Consider the following 19,707-nt stretch of genomic DNA (forward strand, 5'->3'; position numbering starts at 1 on the left):
TTTAGTTCCTCTTACTTCGTCTCAGAAATGCCAAATGCCTAAGTTGTCTTCTATCTAAGGCTATCAGCTTTATTTTCTTAGTTCGGACTGGTGACTGGCAGGATATTCCCGGACTCCTTTAGTTAAAGAATGAACGGCATGTTCAATCATGACTTGACCATATGATAGTATTGAGTTTGCATTTATTATGGTCTTTGCTTTCCTGCTCTCCTGACCTCACTAAAAAGTAGTTGTTACCATTGAGTTTCGATATTTTTAACCTTCGGGTACCAAAGGAAGGGGATTGTAGTATCATTCCATTCAAAATACCTCGCTCCCTTGGCATTCACCGCTAACCAATTGGTGCAAAACGTTGAGCTTGGACGAGCTCTCTCCTTAGGTCAAGCTAAGCTCAATTGGCCTTTCGATTCTGGCCAGAAGAAGGTTGCCGGCTTGTTGTTCAAACCTAAACAGGGGTAGTAGATCCGGTACTTTACCGTTGAACTCTCCATCACCTTGATTCCGTAGTGGCGCTCTTAAACGCTATGCTAAAACTACACGTCTTGCCTTAGCAATGCTATATCGTTTTAAGCCACCAAGATCTTCGTGGGCGACTTCAGTATTAAGAACAGCCCTTGTGGACGATGAATTATCTCTCGCTTTCAGCCTACTTGATAGGGCCCCTTGCTTTGGTACTTGAATGCCTGCCAATTCTCCGAACTTATTTCTGAGGGCAACAAGTAGTCCAGGCCCTTTATTTGTCCTTTCTCTCCTCCTCTGTCCTCAATAAGTCTCCCTTTTAAACATTCTTGGACACCAGTCACAAGAGGGACCCTATTTGGCTTTTGCTTTGGACAGGCATGCCTCCCCGTCGCCTGGCCTTCGAATGACCTGGCCAGAATGGTCCAGGCGTAGCTGTTCTCTTCTTGGACATCAAAACCTTCTGTCTTTACCGTGGCGAGGGAATATCATGCAAAACAGTGGAATGCTAGTACGCCGGCTCCAGGGAGCCGAGTTAGCCGTATCTGAGGCGCTTTCAGATGTCTTAAATATCGGAGATTTCGTCAATCCGATAGCGGTTCATATTGTGATTTCCACATCAAACTTCTTCACTGTGTGGGTCATTGTCCACCACGCCGATCTTGTGCTTTGTCAGTCTTGTGTCGCGTACCTTATATCTACCAAGCGTACCGATGACACGCTTCCTTGGCCTTAGGGGCAATAGCCTCAATATCGCAGCAATTTTGGGTGTTCTCATGCCTGGAATCCTCTCAATTGGCTACAATGCGTCGTCGCTTGGAGGTGTCTTAACCCAGAAGAACTTCGAAGCTCAATTTCCGGAGATCGACATCGCCAACGCTGAGAATCGGTCACAAGCATCAAAAGTCCAAGGCACTGTTGTGGCTGCCTACACAATCGGAGGCTTTCTGGGAACGCTATCCTGTATCTGGCTGGGAGATAGGTTCGGCCGTCGCCGCACAATTATGGCAGGATCAATTGTGCAAGTGATTGGGTCTACTTTCATGGCCGCTGCATGGTCACTCACTCACTTGATTGCCTCCCGGATAATACTTGGTCTTGGTACAGGTGTTCTTCTTGCCACGATTCCCCTCTGGCAGTCTGAGATCTCCCCTGCCGAAAAGCGTGGTGCACATGTCGGCATGAAAGGAGTCTTTAGCGGCTTTGGATGCGCTCTTGCTCTTTTTCTGGACTTCGGGATGTCTTTCACTCATGGAAGCGCCGCCTGGAGACTCCCTTTTGGTTTTGTGGTATTGCTTTCCCTTGCTGTTCTAGCCTTCATCATCCTTCTTCCCGAATCTCCCCGCTGGTTGATTCGAGAAGGCCGAATGTCCGAGGCTAGCGAAGTTCTAGCAGCTCTAGAGGACACTTGTGTTGATGATCCCTCCGTCGAAGCAAAGATCAAAGATGTCCAAATGTCCCTAGAGTTGTCTGGCAAACGGTCACTCGGGCGAATATTTCACATGGGTGCGCAAAGGACTTTTCATCGGGCTATTCTTGCTGGTATGGTTATGCTTTTCCTACAGCTTACCGGTTCCACAGTCATCACTTTCTACAGTATGTCCACATCTCATCAAAGTTATATTGACCCAATAGTTTCACTGATTTTATACGTGTCTAGCGACTGCGATTTTTGAGAAGAATCTCGCACTCGGCAATTCAACATCCACCGTTCTTGCGGCGGTCTACCAGCTTGTTGGTCCCATCGGAGGCACCGTATGCGTTCTCAAAATTGAAGGCTTTGGTCGACGTGTACTGCTGCTGGGCAGTGCGATCGGAAATGCTGTGTGTTTGGCCTTGGTAGCCGGACTTGGAACACAAACCGAGAATCCGCTCGCAATGCGTGGTGCCGTCTTTTTTATTTTCCTCTTCCATTTCAGTTATATCATCGGATTTGGCGCGATACCATATCTCTATGCCACGGAGATTGCACCCTTGCATCTACGAACGACCATCAACAGCTTTAGCATCAGCATCTCCTGGGCTATCAGCATTCTGATCACTAATGTCACGCCACTCGCGTTCAACGCCATGGGGCAGACTTACTTTGTCATCTTTGCAGGATTCAATGCGGCTATGGTCCCTATTATCTACTACATGTTTCCGGAAACCGCTGGGCGCAGCCTCGAGGAAATGGACAGGATATTTAGCCTCTCTCGAGGCATGTTGGATGTTGTGCATGTGGCTAGGCTTCTCCCGCATGGGCAGTCGAGAGACCTTTCGCTTGGAAAGGATCTTGTCTCTGATCTCAAACGGCCAGAGCTTCAGCTTCGGGAGGTACACTCAGCTTGACCCACTCCTTTACCGAATCGGCATTATATACCAAGCCCCTTAGAGTGATGATAGCAAAATGGAGCGCAAAATCGTAACAACCTAAACATTTGGACCTGTGTGTTACCTTTATTTCCAACCGAAGAACTTACGGCAACAACATTGTCAATTTTTACCATGGAATCATATAAAAGTAATATCTCGTAGAGCGCTAGCAGTTTGGTTTTGTGACTAAAACCTTGTTCATATCTCAATGCTTTTTGCAGACAGAGGTTACGAAATTCCTCCAAGCATTGCTTTGCACCTCCCTACAATCCTGACTTTTCTCTCTTTTCTTTTTCCTGAAAAGAATTACGATAAAAAATACTTGCCAGCAAGAATCGGTTACGAATAAGGTTTAGCTTCCACCGGACAAGTTTTACGTCGGGTGGCGTTCCACATCCCGGTGATATACAAAGTAATTTTCCACCGGATGGAGGTAGGGAAGGATATCCCGAGGTCATTTTAGCTAAGAATTGCCACCCCATCCTCTCTCCCTCGAGGGCCGCTCGAGTGTCAATAACAATGAGATTTGCTACGGAACGCTCCACGAAGAATTCCTTTTTGTTAAAAATAAAAAATAAAAAATAAAAAATAAAAATATATATTTTTTTTTTTTTTAAAACATACAACAGCATGTCTAAGGTCGTGGTCACCTAGCGCCCACGGTTCGGGCATGGGCGGCTCGCCGCTCTAATTCAGCCCTCCTCAGGGCACTCCGGGCAGATATTCAGCCCGTGCAGCAAAAGATACATTTTCCTATTCTGATCGAAAAAGTTGTAAGTGACCTTCGTTTTCCCTCCGCTTTCATCTCTCCAGCCTCGCTTTATCACTCTAACCTCGCTTTATCACTCTAACCTCGCTTTATCACGAGTAAGATACGTACTAAGCATAACCTAACGTTAAAATATATAGCCAATGTTATGGATTTCGGGGAGCATAGTAACAATGAAATCTAGCGTGTAGTGCTGCCACGAACAGAATCTAGTTATAGGGACAAGTTACTAATTTTCGATAAGTGAGTCTTAGCCCTAGGAGTAGAGAAGCAAATCGCTTAATTATGTCTTTGAGGTTATTAGGGTAATAGGATCATATGACTTAGTGAGGAAAATTGAAGTGAGAGAGAAGAGAGATAGAGAGTGAGATTGTGTAACGGAATCCTCAGAAGCCATGCACAGATCTCTCGCACTCCCAGAGGATCGACACCATATAGGTGTCGACACGTCAGTGTTGGCTCACCGTAACGCTGATCCCCCATGTTAAATAATCTGCTCCGGAGAACCCAGCGGTTCTCCAAGAATCAGTCTCTGTATTCCTCCAATATATTGTTCGCTTCCAGGCATCTTCATCTTACCTAGTTGACAGGCTCTATCCTGTAAACACTAGAACCCCTACTTCTTTACAGTCGGACCTAGTACTTAGTGATACACTATTTAGACACGATTGCGTGTTAGGGTATCTCGACTTAACACATAGAGAATCCATTTAAGTGAAGCATATAGATAGCCGTGTCACGGGACGACCCCCCACCCTCTCGGGTAGGGGGTGTCCCTCAGCCATAATGCAAATTCTCTACTTTTTCTACTTTACGCGTATTCCTACCTACCAAAAATGCCTAAAAAACCTCGTGATGAAGAGGATCTGCTAGCTAAGGCATTACATTCTTATACTACGCGAGAATTTTCATCCCTACGTAAGGCTGCGGACCATTATCGCGTGTCTTATTCGAAGCTTCGCGGTCGCAAAAACGGACAGACATCTCTCTCCGATCGCCCTACCACCAATAATGCATTGAATTCCAATCAGGAAAATGCATTAATTAGCTGGATCGAATTGCTAAACTCTTGCTATACACCTCTAAATGTAAAAGACATTGAAATTGCCGCAAATCGCCTATTAAAAATGGCAGGGTCGGAGAGAGTTGTCGGCCTAATGTATAGCTATCGCTTTATACGGCGTCTACCTCTATATATCAAGCTTATTACCCAAAAACCAAAGGAATCTTTACGAATTCAAGCCGAGGATCCTAGGGTTATTAGCCATTAGTACGATAGGCTTGAGTATCTCTACCCTGAGCATGGTTTTAAACCTTATGAGATCTATAATTGGGATGAAACCGGCTTCTAAAATGGCGAAGGACTTAACCAACACGTCGTCTCTACGCGTTAAACTGCTAGCATTGCTACTAGAGATCGAGGTGAAACTATTACCGGCATTGAATGTATTGCCGCTGATGGCTAGGTGATGTTTCTATGGTTTCTAGTCAAAGGCAGCGTCTACATAGAAGACTAGTATAGCAATATGTCAACCTCTTCTTCGGCGTACAAAATTATCCACTTAACGTCTAATGGCTAGACGGATAGTGAGACTGCTTATCGATGGCTCTGCTCGTTTCATGAAGCCACAAAAAACCGCGTACGACGCGGGCGACCGAGGCTTTTGCTAATAGATAATCATGCGTCTTATATAACTATCGAATTTCTCGATTTTTGTAAGGAAAACTTGATCATTCCTTGGTATTTTGTACCTCACACGACTTATATATGTCAGCCGCTTGATGCTAAGGCTTTTTTAAGCCTAAAGCATGAGTTTAAAATGGCGAATACTAAAGTTATGGCGTGGGGTGGAAGCAATGAAAAACGCGACTTTTTCCGCAATATTGACGCCGTCCGACGCCGCGCCTTAAGGTCCAAAACTATCTAAACATCGTTTAAATCTACTGGTATCTAGCCACTAGATCCTACACGAGTTTTAGATAATTTAGGGCAGTATTCGGATGAAGAGGTACTACGCATGTACGATGAGCCGTCACCCGCCCGCGAGTTCCTAAGTTCAGCAACCAATTCTCCGCCCAATTCTTACGCGCGCATTAAAAAAATTAGAGAATACGGTTTTTCCACTACTTAAGAACCCGACTCCTGATTTACAAAAATTCGGAAGCATATACGGCGCGTAATTGATGCCGGAAAATCGTCTCTATATAATGCGGAACTTGCGGAGATGAGCCTTACGCGCGCCCTTAGCCACAAAACGCCTGGAAATAAGCCAAAAAGTAAGCGATGGGTAAAGGGAGCTACGAAAAGTCCCCTTTCATCAATTTCAGGTAATAGGCTAGTACAGCATAGGTGTGAGAAAGAAGATGAATCGAAGCTTCGCGCTTGGCGGAAAGACGTAGTGAAAATGGCGGCCGATTTGGCGGCTAAGGAATTGGAGGAAACACTTGAAAATGAGGAGGATAATACATTATTGGCTAATGAGGCTATTGACGGGCTTTATTTCATGGATTCTGGACCTCACGCGCCTAGGAAATAGCTAGAAATTGAAGAAATTGAGAATTTGCATTATGGCTGAGAATTGCATTATGGCTGAGAATTGCATTATGGCTGAGGGACACCCCCTACCCCCACCCTCGGTCCTGTGACACGGCTATTATATATATTTGCTTTTGGACGATTTGCAGTTTGATCGCATAAAATCCAAAGAGTATTTCCGGAAATCGGTGTCACCCCCTATACTCTTCCATTGTTCCCCGAACCCTAAATGCCAAGATACACTAAACTACTTTGAAACAAGACATGTCAGCCTCATTTGTTTTTTGGGTGACCGTAAATTACCGGATTATCGTATTGATGAGGAATATGTTTACTTGTAAGCTGAGAAGCTGCAATTTGAGGCCCCACTTTACCCTACCAAATTCTCACCTTCACCTCGGTTTCTGTCAGCTGATTTAGGCTTCTTGGTTGGGTGGTAATATTGAAGAGAATAATGAAAAGAGCGACACGGAAGAGAGAACCCCGTGCGGAGTAGTAGGTTCAAGTTCTATTTTAGGAACAGTTAATGGGGATTATACGAAGTACTCCATCTGTGTTTATGAGGAGTAGCCAGGACAGTGTGGCGCATGCACTCGTATAGATAATACTACTAATACCCCCACCTTAATCTTCTCCTAGATCTACGGTCCTCACATCATCCCTCGCGACCGCTGAAAGAGGTGCAGTGCAACCTTTAGACATGGCGACTTTACCGGTGACGCTTCCGGTCAACCCTGAGTTTGGCTCAAGAGAGCGAATTGGGGTGCGTCATTATTCTCATTTTACCTGACTGATGCTCAGGCGATGCTATCCCGGACTGACCTCGTCCAGGACCATCTCGCGATCATGCGAAAGTTCAAACGCATTTTAGAGGATGCGGAGCGCCCCGGTAGGCACGCGCATAGATTCCCGCCCCCTCCACCCGGCGTTTCAGGTCAGGAACAAGAGGGTAAATGGAGAGTACAATGCCTGCTTATGAGCGCTGAGGTCCGGTACTCGAGGTACCTCCTAATGTTAGAAAGGTGGATTAGGTCTTATGGCGTCAAAGCACCTAAGGATGAGTGGCCGCTCCCACCATGGTGTGACAATCCAAATTTCCGTGTTGTCTTTCCTCTTTTGGGGCATGAGGGCATGTACTAACATCCTTTGGCAGGGACGTGGCCATCATATTCTATGCCCATCTCCTCTCACCATTCAAATTCCAGAGCGACATCGTGTCAAGTTTCTGGATGCTTTGGTGGAAAGCAGAGATCGAATTTCCTCTTGCAAGAATGTGCGCAATCAACACAGATAATGCAAGTAAGCTTGCATGGATGTACCAATATCCCAATATCCCTTATCAGACTGTCGAGTTCACTCCTACTGGAGACCACGCATACATCACTGCTGAGAATGTTATGGACATTCACGGCTATAGGTGCGGCTCGAAGCACTGCAAGAAGAAGGCATATGTCATCCCAATGACTGAATGGTCCAAATACCGGGTTGGCCGAGCCAAGCTCACCTGTCCGGGTTGTAAGACGACGTTCACTAACAGAGAGACCAAGCCTGAAACCCTGCATGAATTCTCCCGTGCTATGTTCGGATTCCCCGTTTTCAACCTATGGGACAGTCCTCAACGACAGTTTGGCAAGCAAGGTCTTGTGGACCGAATTTTGGCCTTGACCCAGGTTCAAAGCCTGATTCCGGTTCAAGGCCTAATTCCGGACCATACCTCCCGCTATATTAAGTTCCTGCAGCTCATAAAAGAGAGCAAATGCACCCTTGTCCCGACGCTTGACATCGATCTCCTCTGGCACACTCACCAGCTCTCACCAGTCGCGTACGACAAGTACTGTAAGACGCAAGTGGGGCGACAGGTTGACCACGTCGATACCATCCGCACGGCGAAGCGCTCCACGGGGGAGGATGACACGGCGCGCCTCTGGGCGGTGCGGTACGGCGAGTTCTACTTTGACCCGGAAAATACAGCCAAGAATATCGAGATCAAACAACGTAAAGGCAGGTGTAAGCAGAAGCGGGAGGCCATGGAAGCCAAACTGGCCGCGTACGACTACAACCACCAATATATAAAGAAAGCGCTCGACGAGGCAAGCGACCGTCTCGCAACCAAGCACGCTAGCATACGCGACACACATACGGCAGTGAGCGCGCTCAACGCGGCGGTAGCGAACGTAGAGACAGCGAAAGAGTCTGTCAAGCCGACACTGCGGCTACTCGAACTGCGTTACTACCGCCGGTCACGAAGGCAGCAGCTGCGAGAGCTAGAAGATAAACGCCGGTCGCTGGTGGAGGAGTATATACACAAGCGGTGCGAGGTAGAGGCTCTCGAATATGAGGTGGCGCGGGAGCAGAAGCCGGACTACAAGGAATGGGAGGAGGCAAAGAAGGCGAGGCGGCTCCTGGAGCAGCGGCTCGCGGCCGAGGTGACCTTGGCGACAGAGGCGATCTGGCAGCAGCAGCAGCAGTACCAGGAGGACCGGTATGACGGGTCGTGGTGCTCGATCGTGCCGTCAGAGGTGCAGCCCTGTGTGCATCCCATTGTAGACACGGCGGACGGCAGGAGGGCGTACCTACAGACGTGGGCGGATACCTATAAGCCAACGCGTAGCTACACAGGGTATTCTGGGGGAGGAGGAGGGAGAAGAAGGAGGAGGAGAAGGAGGAGGAGGAGAAGGAGGAGGGTGCGGTGGAGGAGAAGGGTGCGGTGGAGGAGGAGGGTCCGGCGGGGGAGGTGGCGGCGGCGGCGGCGGCGGATGCGGCGGAGGAGGAGGAGGATGCGGCGGTGGATGCGGCGGTGGCTAACCCAGGCATACCAATAGCATAGCAGCCTAATCCAGACCATTTCGAGGTCTATAGTGCGAGGGTATCTTTATGAAGATCCTCTTGTTTCTCGGTATGCTAAGGTTATCTAACCCTATTAAATCAGCGATGATTACCTCTTTATCCCACTCAACCTTTTTCTCTGCTGTTCTTTGAGGGTTCGATTACCAATAGTTCATCCTCGCATTTGCGGGAGGGGGCATCGAATTATAGTGACGCATCGTGTACAGCCAAAGCTGCCGATATCCCAGGTCCAGCCTATCAGATTCGTCGGCAGCTTCTTGGCGGAATGAGAACTCCGATATTTGTATCGAGGAAAGCTTTCTCCCTGAATCAGCCAGAAAACTACCCTTCATTGCACTCCATATAGAGGTGTGCGACTGCAAAGAGCCATCTCATGCATTACGCGCATTGCTCAAAAAAGGGACAGTCGTCCCAGAAGGTCTCTAGGGACGGGATTATCCCATCGAATTGTTTTATTCTTTCCCAAATCTCCTTCCGTTCCGATTCGCCAAGAGAAGAGAATATTTGCCCGCCTAAAGTTAGTCCCATCAGCTCTTTTGGGTCCTCGCCACAGTTTCCAGGGGCTTTCTCGGAGCCTTGGGGTGAAAGCGAGCCAGACTGGCGAGCAAGAATCATCTAACGACCATTCGCTGTCTACCCGCTCCTTGGCATTCCTTGATTGCACTTCCTCGACCACATGGGCGCGGAGGTGCTCTGGGATTGTTCGGGAACCAGACGGCTCCGCGCTTGCCCTTTTGATCTGTCTTTTCTTGTCTTTGGCCCGTTGTTTATAGCTCCTAGGGTTCGCTTTGACCGCTTCTCCAAGCACAGCCAGCGCTTTTGGGTATTCATGATGGTTCTCGAGGTAAGTGAGCAAGGATTTGGGGTCGCTCGTCAAATATTATTGCGCCTTCAGGAACGTTTCCTCCTTCTCCGATGAGTGACCGTGTGCTATGTGGGTCAAGAGACCATACAGCGCGGCATCTTTGCTGCGAGATTGCCCACCTGACAGTCCGTACTGCAGGGAGTGCGCGAGTACGTCAAAGCGCTTCAATCGTTCGTTGGCACGCGCCGCAGTATTAAGGTTTGTGTAGTTGTCAATAATGCGTTTATTGAGTTGCTTAACTAGCAATATAGCCGGGTGATTGGAGTTGACAACGTTGCGCGAAACGTCGTTGACAAACTCCTGTGTTCTTGTACGACGCAAAGCCAAGTTGAGGTAGACTTCAACAGGACTCAGTTATTGACTCAGGCACGAAAGGTTGTACTCCCAGTCGCATTTCGGCGTAAATTGACTGTATGCTTTACTCATGTCATGCGCGTATTGTACAAGCACGAGCTCGCAACAGAAATACATTTGTCACGCGGTCTCTAGTCAGGTTTCTCATCTCAGCTTTGCCAGCATTGTCTCAATTTTTGGCGGAGATACAACCGGCGGACAACTGTTAGCCGACTTATCTGAGAACTCGTCATAGCCGCACCACCAAGGCAGCCTAACATCTCAAACGGCTAGTAGTCCACGACAGGCTTCACCAGATGAGGCTCAAATTTCACCATTTAGGAGGTTTGGAACAATCTCAGGGATTAAATAGAATGTATCTAGAAAGTAGGTGTAGCCTACATATCGCTATTTAAGTTGGATCCCAGGTCACGTGATGTATAGATATATTATATTGTAGTGGCAGCCTACTAGGCTGACACCACTACTCCAGGCAGAATGCAGCTACAAATAGCTGCACCTACTCACATAGATTGAAAACGATCATCACACTTGTACCTCAATCCAGGGTCTCAACTATTTATGAGGGGTCAGGGTAACTGAAAGCATCCATCCATCCAACCATACTGTACACTCAAGCACGAAGATATCAAATCAAGATGGTAGCATTCAGCGGATTATAAAGTCCGGGGAAAAGAAGAAGAAAACGATTTAACTGGAGGTTTTGTTAATATCACCTCAAACCCGGTACCTCCTATCTCGGTAGATTCCTCCTAGTTATCACCGTATCTTCCATCTCGAGACCGACCAAGAGGCAGCCTATCGTCACAGAGTTCTGAAACTTGACATCGAATTTGGTACCAGAGTGGTGATTTTTTGGTAGATCTTCTGAACCAGAATGATTGGCATGCATAAAAAGCCGAAGAAAATGAACCATGTAGGTATACGTTCACGGGAACAGAAGATCATTTGAGCGAGGTGGCTTAATTAAGGTGTTGGCAGTGGCGGGATTATGAGGCGTAAGAGAATGTGTAGTTGGAGGATTTATAGATAGAAAGAGGTCGGAGGAAAATATGAGGGTGAAGAGGATGAGCCCAAATTTTTTCATGTATGTACTCACTGTACTGTACTTTTGGGTCTGTTAGGACAATATCTGAAGAAAGTGAATATTGTTGCCTAATGTCGAGATCACGCGGCCATTGGGTCACGTGATCCAAGGATAGACCTGTATGTACACCTACTTCTTTACAAGTAACAAATTAGGTATTATAAGTTATACTATTAATAGGTATAGATCGTAACACTTACTTTAGTAGATAGAGACTTTCCCGTAAAGAAGCGACTAAGACCAATTTTTCTAAAAATAAACCTAATCCTACCCTATAAGTTCTAAAATCTTTTGCTAAAGACTATATTATAATAAGGAAAAATCTACCTATATAGAAGTCTACGTGTTAGAATTTTATTAACTTTACTTTAAGATAGGAGCGAGAGACTTATCGATCTCTACTAAAGCACGTTAAGGATAATGTTCTAAATATAAGCCTACCTAGATCTCGTCGGTATTATTTCTTCCAATAAGTTAAAGTATATTAGGTAGGACCTAATAGTTAAATACTAACTATCTACGAAGCCACGAGAGCGCTCTATAGTTATAGCAAAGGATATTGACTACCTTCTTCGTGGCCTTTTTGGCGGTGATTAGCACAATTATAAGTATGATAAGCACGTATATAAACGGGGAGTGCTCTTACACTTTTTGCTAGCTCGGGTACTAGGGTAGGTACTATAGTAGAGTTAAGCGCTTATCGTAATTCTAATAAATATCTATATTATAGGGTTAGTTTTATCCTAAATCTCCTCCCCTTCCCGCCCTAGTGACCGGTTAAGCTAATAGGAGACTAATAGTATCTTACTTTCAATATAAAACGTAGCACTAAGAGTCAATTAAAACGCTAGGTAACGATTAATCCTAAGTTTTTGAAAGGATAGCGTAACCGTGACGATAAAGATTTATAAGTCTATAGATAAGCCGTAAAGAAGTTTAAACGCTAATTCGAAGGATAAAAGACTAAAGAACTAGTTTAGAGAATATCTAATTCTCGGAATAAGCTTTGTTTTTTAGGTAATAGTGTTGTAATGGAGTGCACCCAGGTCAATACACGTCTCACCAACTAGGCCAAAAAGACCACTATGTCAGCCGTCAGGCTGACATGCCTGGGACCGATATATATACTACTCAGTACGCACAATTGAACCCGTGGATCAGCCACGCCGTTACATAGTGTTATCGGCTAATAATGCCTAGAGGATATAGTTACGCTTTATATATCCACGGAACGCGTTATTTACTATCCCGGACTTTTACCGGAGGAAAATCGATATCTAATATATTCTAAGCTTATGTTATAGTACGTATTCTATAAGCAGAGGTGTCGAATGCTTAGGGGTTATCTTTCGATAAGGTAAGGCTTATATAATAATATATTATATAAGCGACAGTGAGGTGTAACGTATTTCCCTACCGAGTGGGCCACCCCTACCGAGTGGGCCACCCCTACCGAGTGGGCCACCTACACCGGTCTATTCATTTTAAATGCATTTATCTCAACCAAAACGCCATTAAATTCAATAAGCTAAACTCGAGGTCTATTAGGACATGTAGTCATTCTATGACCCTGAATTCCACATACACTACACTTCGTTTTTGCCCTCGTACGCGGCTGAGAAGGTGCCGGAGCTGGCCCTACCTCACGGGATCCTTCTGCTAAAACTGCTTGCTCTGGCTGCGCTATTAAGGCAGAGGCCTCTAAAACTGAGAAGCCTTCTTTGGAAGGTATTTGCCTTGTAGACCGAGTCTTTTTTCGCTTCTTCTTCTCGTTTTTAGCGCGTAAATCGCTTACTTCTTTCTTAAGAATAGCTGCCGATTGTATCGTGATTTGATAGGCTTTTAAAACTTGATTTATCGTAGAATTAAGCGGGCTCGGTAGACTTTTTGAGCGCTACTTTAGTAAAGCTTTAATTAAGGAAGCTTGTTTTTGTAATTAGACGTAGTTCGACGGCGTTTTTGGCGACCACTTACTATCCCGGCTCGAGGGGGGTCGGCGTACGGAGGCGAATATCGGGCTTCGAAAGCACTCGATCGGGGTTATAAGGCATTAAACCGGCGCCGGCGAAGCTATTCTTAATAGTCTCCGATTTAAATGCCTCGATTCGCGCGGACGGGTAGACTTCGAGGAAGTCTAATTTATTGATATAATTAATCCGGAGCCGTATTTTGCTTTCGATAAGCCGAGTATACGCGCGCTTTAATACCGCAAAACAGCCGATATCAAGAGGCTGTAAAAGGTGAGACGAGTGCGGAGGCATATAAATTGCGATAATATTGTTTTTCTCGCAAATTTCGTCGAATTTCGGAGTCAAATGACTCCCGTGGCCGTCGAGGATCAAAAGTCTATACTTCCCCTTCGTACGCGAGGAAGTAGACGGAATAAAGAGCTTTTCGAGCCACCGAACGCTAATTTTATCGGACGTCTACCCGTTCGGACTAACCTCGAGTCTCTAATTATTCGGAAGGCCGTCGAACTAAGATTCGATAAAGACTTTGCCCTTAAAAATCACGCACGGAGGAAGCGCCTACCCCGAAGTATTTATACACTCAATTGTAGTCACCTACGCGCGATTTCCGGGCTATAAAAGCGATCGCCGACCGTAGTATTCCCTTCTCGTGATAACCTTCGCGGTCGCAATCAAGCCTATTGCGAATCCGGTCTCGTTAAAGTTATAGATATCATCGGGATCGATACCGTGAGAAATGATCGTTTTTTGGACGAGAGAAAACCATTCTTTAATGATTTTCGGGTCTTCACATTTAGCGCGCGCGTAATTATAGCCTTTCGAGAATCGGGAGGAGAGGATTAGATGCCTTTTCACGAATTTTGTGACCTAATCCTTACCGACTAAAGGAGCGGGGGTAGATCTACGCGCCGCGAGTAGTAAATCCGCTATTTCTCGTACGGTAGAAGGCCGAAGGGCTGCTCCGCGAGAGTCTATAGAGAGAATCTATTTTTGAAGCGATTCCTCCTCAATTTCGGTCAATTTATGTGAATTTGCGCGAGTTTCAGCGCGAAAAGGATGGCCGGTAACGCGTCGCTGTAGTGTTGTACGGGGTACGTTAAACTGACGCGCTACATCACGAATTGATAGAATTTCTTGCTTCTTAATAGCCTAGATAGCTAGGAAGATCCTACCCTTTTGCTCCGTACGATTTTGAGAGGATTGAGTACGAATTGGTGGCATGGTAGGTGGTTGAAGAAGGAAGGTCTAATTAATTGACGCGTTTTACGTTAGGTGGCCCACTCGGTAGGGGTGGCCCACTCGGTAGGGAAATACGTTAGTTAATGATAGTCACGATAGTAGGCGACGGTGAGATATAAGGATGATTCAATTGATTGCCTAGAGGTGGAGTAGAATTATGAAGCACGAATGATCTCGTTTCCTGCGAGGACTTTCATGTCCTCATTACAGAATAGGCTACATTCCAGTGAGTTTAAAATGACACTATAGTACTCTGATCGGGCCATTATATAATTTCTAAGGTCGTAGTATGTTTCTGGTTAATATTTTGCCCCGTTCATGAAATACATTTCTTTGATGTGATTGTCAACGAGTGAACAGGGGGTCTCGTCGATCCTTTTGACGGATGTCAGCCCATCTCTGCTAGCTGCGCCTGATAAGATGGCAGTTTAAAACCGGAGGGTCATCTAAGAGGGTGGCTTCAGTTTGACTAGAAGTGGTATCTTGTCCCAAATGATATAGGCACGCTGATCTGCCCAGTTGGAGCACTGGGGGGACAGCTCCAAATCGAATGCCCATATCAATCGTGCAAGAATTAGGCTTGCCTCTGCAAAGGCCAGACTATAAGATTAGGTTAGCCTCCACCCGAAACCATCCACAAAGATGTGACTTACATCTTTCCCGGACACGCCCGCGGGCCCACTGAAAAAGGTTGCATGGCGTCTTTAACATCATTATCTCCAGGACCGATATCTAGCCAGCGTTCCGGAAGAAACAATTGGGGATCCTTAAAGTTGGACGAAGATTGGTAGGTCGCCCATGAAGCGATGGCAACTGATGTCTATAAACCTCGGTCATCTTGCAGCTCAATTCTTTACTATAGAGACCTTTCATACCTTCTCGGGTACGAACTGCCCTGAGACTATGGCGCCCCCACTCGGTACAACACGCGGCATGCCGAGCGGCAACGGCGGGTACATGCGCAATGCTTCTTGGAGCACGGCCCGTAGGTATGATATATCCGCTAGTGATGAGAATGTTATCTCTAACGGAGAGGAGAAGCGGTTCCGTATTTGGAAAGCCAGTTTCTCATGTACCTCTGGACGCTTCAGGATGTAGAATGTACAGCCAGATAAAAGGGTAGCGGTGGTCTCACTGCCTGCCATCATCATGAAACTGTGATTGGATAAGATTTCCTCCGTGGAAAGGGTCGACCGAGGGTCTTCTCTGGACTTGATATAAGTGGTAAAAGTTGGCTGGCCTGATTCGGACTCCACGCCCCCTGGAACCTTAGAGGCAATGGAATTGAATTTGGTGGTTTGGTGCTGGAGTAGATCGCTATAGAAAAGGAGCCCTGCAGCTTTAATAATCCAGGAAAAGGTCGGGAAATACTTGGATTGGCTGAGAAAGGCCCACGCTTTGATCGATCCGAAGAGCATGTCTACCCAGGGATGGTACGCACCATCCTCAAGGCAGCCCAGCGACTCGCCGAACAGCTCGAGCGCCATGAAATCGAACATAATGTAATTGTACCATTCTGTCATGTCCACGACGCTATTATTATTTTCGATCTTCTGTTGGAGCTTTTGGATAAGAGTATCGACAAATGGGTGCAGAAGACGCTCATGCGACTTCTGTGCTGGTTCTGAAAATGCCCGGAGAATGGCCCGCTTTTGCCGGCCGTGGACACCATCCGAAGCGACCAGAATACTTGGAGCTTTGTTCTTGGATATATGGTAAAATCGCATGTCTTTTGGAAAGTTCCGTGAGTGGCCGTGGATATCTTTCCATGCTTGATGGGTCCGGTAGCTCAATTCATCTGGAGCGACTCGGACAACGTCCCCATACTGGTCATGGAGTAGCTGCACTCGCCTATGCAACTTACCCTGGGCGTAATACGCCGCATAAGGAACCCTCGACACAGTCCAAATAAATGGACCCGGGTAACAACTCAGAGGGTGAAGGTGTCGATTAAAAAATATTTTCCATGCTATAAACAAAAGAACCTGCGTCCGTCCGTCAGCTTTTAGGAGCCCGTTATGCTGGTTTGATAATACTTACTAAGGGGAATATTGTGTAAATGCTGAAGGAAAGGGTCACTGGGGTCATTGCACGGAGCATGTTCAGTGATAGCTTTTTTTGTAGTCCAGGAGGTTAGGATAAGTATAACACAGGATACGAATTACAACTCGTTGCAGTTTCCCGTCTCCTAAACCCCACGTATAGTGAAAGGTTGCTCACCGTAGGTGATCCCGTGCGTCTGCTACGCAACATATGGGTCGTATTTCAACGGCCCCTTGCATATTTTTAACTTTGTATTCAGGGTGCTTCAGTCGCCCATTCGAAGGAATTATGTCTACTTCATGCTCTCGGCATAATTTACCCGCAGCGGTTCATTTATCCTAGCCGCTGTTGCCCTTCCATTTCGACCGATGTAACTCCGAGATGCATGACTTCCTTGAGCGTCCGCTAGTTCAGCCAGCCTGCCTTCATTCTTGTCGATCTTTTTTGTAGATAGTTACTAGGTTACTGGTTTTCCACCACATGCAGCTCTCACCGCTTCTTTCTTCAGTCAACACATTAACAGATGGAGGGCCATGGCGGCGCCGGAGATGCATCATAGAATCCAATGATGAAGGGGAAGAGAAAAGGCGTGGGGTCAAAATTTATCTTCGATCAAATCACTGTCTCTCCCTTCCATCCCTTTCGATCAAGTATTCACAGGAAGGCTATGATCGACATCGAACTGCTGCAGCTAAGACGTCTTGAAAATGAAGACGATTATGCATTACTACTGGGATAGACGATGCTAGTTCTTAGGTGGGGGGTCTCGTCAAGTATTGTATCAAAGCTTGGAAGATATTAGTCTCAACACATACAACCAGATCTAGTGATCGCGCTCCTACAGCAACCTCTGCCCACTGTGTGCCTTATAAGCCACCTTTTTGCCACATGTAATCCGGGCTTTTACATCCACTTTGAATATCGCTTATTCACAAAGACTGTTCCTTTAGCCTGTTTTTATCCTCCGGATATATCTCCACCACCTCAAGCATAATGATCCCTATCAATGCGGTAGCTACCAGATCAACAACCATCCTGGTTGACCTTGGGGGGTCTTCATGCACCCACAAGTGGAACAAAAGCTGGCGACTCGCGACTCCACCGTCTCCTTACGGAGAGTCATGTCCACGTCAGTTTGGATGAACTACGAAACCGGACTGTTAAGCGAGGAAGAATGTTTCGCACAGTTAGCCAAGGAGTATCACTTTCAGGCATATGACCTGGCGATGATGATCCAGAATCTCCGTGAGACTATCATCTGGGACCAGACTGCTGCTTCTATCTTCAAAGAAATCAAGCGGACGGGGGCCCGTATTTTCCTGGTGTCCAATATATCCAAAGAAGATTACGCCGCACTCCGAAACCGGTGGGACGATGAATTCTGGTCCATATTTGACGGCGTTTTCACCTCGTCAGCTCTAGGCGTCCGAAAGCCAAGTTTGCGCTTCTATCGCCATGTCCTACGAGCCACGCGGGCACTACCTCATCAGACCTTCTTTGTGGATGACAGAGCTGAGAATGTTCTCGCGGCGCTCTCCGTTGGAATGAGAGGAACATATAATATCTCAGAGCTCTACCGGACACTCACCAACTTTGTCGGCGATCCCGTAGCACGAGGACTTGCATTCTTGCGAATCCAGAATGGACATTTTCCGACAATCACCCAGCATAACGAAACAATCCATGAAAACTACGCTCTGCTCCTGATCCTAGAAGCGTTGAAAGACCCGTACGCCTCTCCCTGACATTAGCACCTACAGTTTTCTAACCATCATAATTAGAAGCCTTGTGAACCTTAAAGCCCCGCCTCGACTCTGGAACTTCTTTAGTGGTCAGCCTCCTCCATATCTTCCGTCTCTTTATACTAGAGTCATTGATAAAAATTCAGGCGAGCCAAAATACACAAGTGATACCTACCCCGACGACTTAGACACGACGTCCCTCGGCCTGCTAACAATGCCCCCCGACGCTGCCATAGTCCACTCCATCCTAGACGAAATGCACGACTACGTCGACGAAGATGGCAGCGTGCAGGTACGCCACCCCTGAGCCATTACACCAGTAAAAGAACTAACGTCATCCCTAAGGCATATTTCGACAAATCAAGACCACGAGTAGATGCGGTCATATCCCTTAACGTATTGACTCTGTTTCACAGATACGGGCGCGGCCACGAGCTCCCTGACACAATGGAGTGGATCTACAGCATACTGCTTAATAGGGCATATATAAATGGGACACGCTACTATCCCAATGCTGAGTGGTTCCTCTACTATCTGACGCGCCTTCTTCGCGTGTCAAATGATCTCACCCTCAAGGAGAGGATCGAATCTCCTCTCCGAAAACGTGTGGCCGAGAGGGTCGGGGTGGCTGGCGATGCATACTGCCTTGGCATGCGAGTATTGGCATGCAATTACCTCGGGATTGATAATCATCCTGATCGCCAGAAACTCGCCGATATGCAGCAGGAAGACGGCGGCTGGGAGGCCTCCTGCATGTATTTATTTCCCGGTGCCAAACTAGAGTTTGGAAATAGAGGGGCTAGCACAGCGTTTGCTGTGAAGGCCCTTGAGGACTGGCCAAAATAATAAAAGACGATATAACTAAGCTATCTTTATGCCATAATTTATTTCCGTACTCGGAAAACACCATATAATATGATCGTGTGATCAGGCGATGTAATTGACGTGATATTCCAGTAAATTTAAAACCGACGACGTACGGAAAGAGGTCGATCATGAAGCAAAGCGTAGGTGGAACCTGGCGCAGGCACAGTGATATTCGAAATCAGTTTTAAATACGTACTCTTTCGAATTGGCTCCCGAACCCTAATTCGAGACACACCAATCTAATTTAAGCCCTTCCCCTGATTATCTCTACTGGAAGACGCGCGTTGCGCGCATTGGCCAACTGGAAAGGGGAGACGGAAAGGTGAAAAGAGACATTAAAATGTGTGGATGATGTTTGAGTTGCGTTTTACTTAAGATTGACCAATGAGAGGAAAGATCAGATGACTAATAAATGAAATCGAAGAAAGCAACTAATAAATCAGTTAAACTCGCTAACGGTTATTATTTTTCGACTACGCGAGTATATCAGTATACAAGGTTTTCCTTAGCCTTTGAGAGCGTCTCTCTAGAGTGGGAGTGCTAGCACGAGGTAAGGTTTTGACTTCGTCTGCCG

At 46.6% G+C, this 19,707-nt stretch overlaps 4 protein-coding genes across 4 annotated transcripts; 3 read left to right on the plus strand and 1 right to left on the minus strand.

The window, feature by feature from the left end:
- Positions 1–1,172: 1,172 nt before the first annotated feature.
- Positions 1,173–2,790, plus strand: N7446_011043 (uncharacterized protein; the record flags this gene model as incomplete). The annotated part of the gene is made up of 2 exons (XM_058519786.1): positions 1,173–2,055; positions 2,120–2,790. 2 exons carry the CDS (start codon positions 1,173–1,175, stop codon positions 2,788–2,790), a joined length of 1,554 nt encoding a protein of 517 aa, XP_058367310.1.
- A 4,029-nt stretch (positions 2,791–6,819) lies between these two features.
- On the plus strand, positions 6,820–8,718 carry N7446_011044 (uncharacterized protein; the record flags this gene model as incomplete). Its single annotated transcript, XM_058519787.1, has 4 exons — positions 6,820–6,882; positions 6,951–7,120; positions 7,273–8,601; positions 8,667–8,718. The coding sequence occupies 4 exons, from the start codon at positions 6,820–6,822 to the stop codon at positions 8,716–8,718; spliced, it is 1,614 nt and encodes a 537-aa protein (XP_058367311.1).
- A 6,209-nt stretch (positions 8,719–14,927) lies between these two features.
- Positions 14,928–16,581, minus strand: N7446_011045 (cytochrome P450; the record flags this gene model as incomplete). The annotated part of the gene is given in 4 exon segments (XM_058519788.1): positions 14,928–15,081; positions 15,135–15,301; positions 15,357–16,502; positions 16,522–16,581. 4 exon segments carry the CDS (start codon positions 16,579–16,581, stop codon positions 14,928–14,930), a joined length of 1,527 nt encoding a protein of 508 aa, XP_058367312.1.
- A 1,001-nt stretch (positions 16,582–17,582) lies between these two features.
- Positions 17,583–19,112, plus strand: N7446_011046 (HAD-like domain-containing protein; the record flags this gene model as incomplete). Its single annotated transcript, XM_058519789.1, has 4 exons — positions 17,583–18,253; positions 18,306–18,355; positions 18,413–18,558; positions 18,612–19,112. 4 exons carry the CDS (start codon positions 17,583–17,585, stop codon positions 19,110–19,112), a joined length of 1,368 nt encoding a protein of 455 aa, XP_058367313.1.
- Between the last annotated feature and the right edge of the window lie 595 nt (positions 19,113–19,707).

Source organism: Penicillium canescens (assembly GCF_028828765.1).
Source record: "Penicillium canescens strain IBT 15451 chromosome Unknown utg000008l_segment0_segment0, whole genome shotgun sequence".
Taxonomy (NCBI): domain Eukaryota; kingdom Fungi; phylum Ascomycota; class Eurotiomycetes; order Eurotiales; family Aspergillaceae; genus Penicillium; species Penicillium canescens.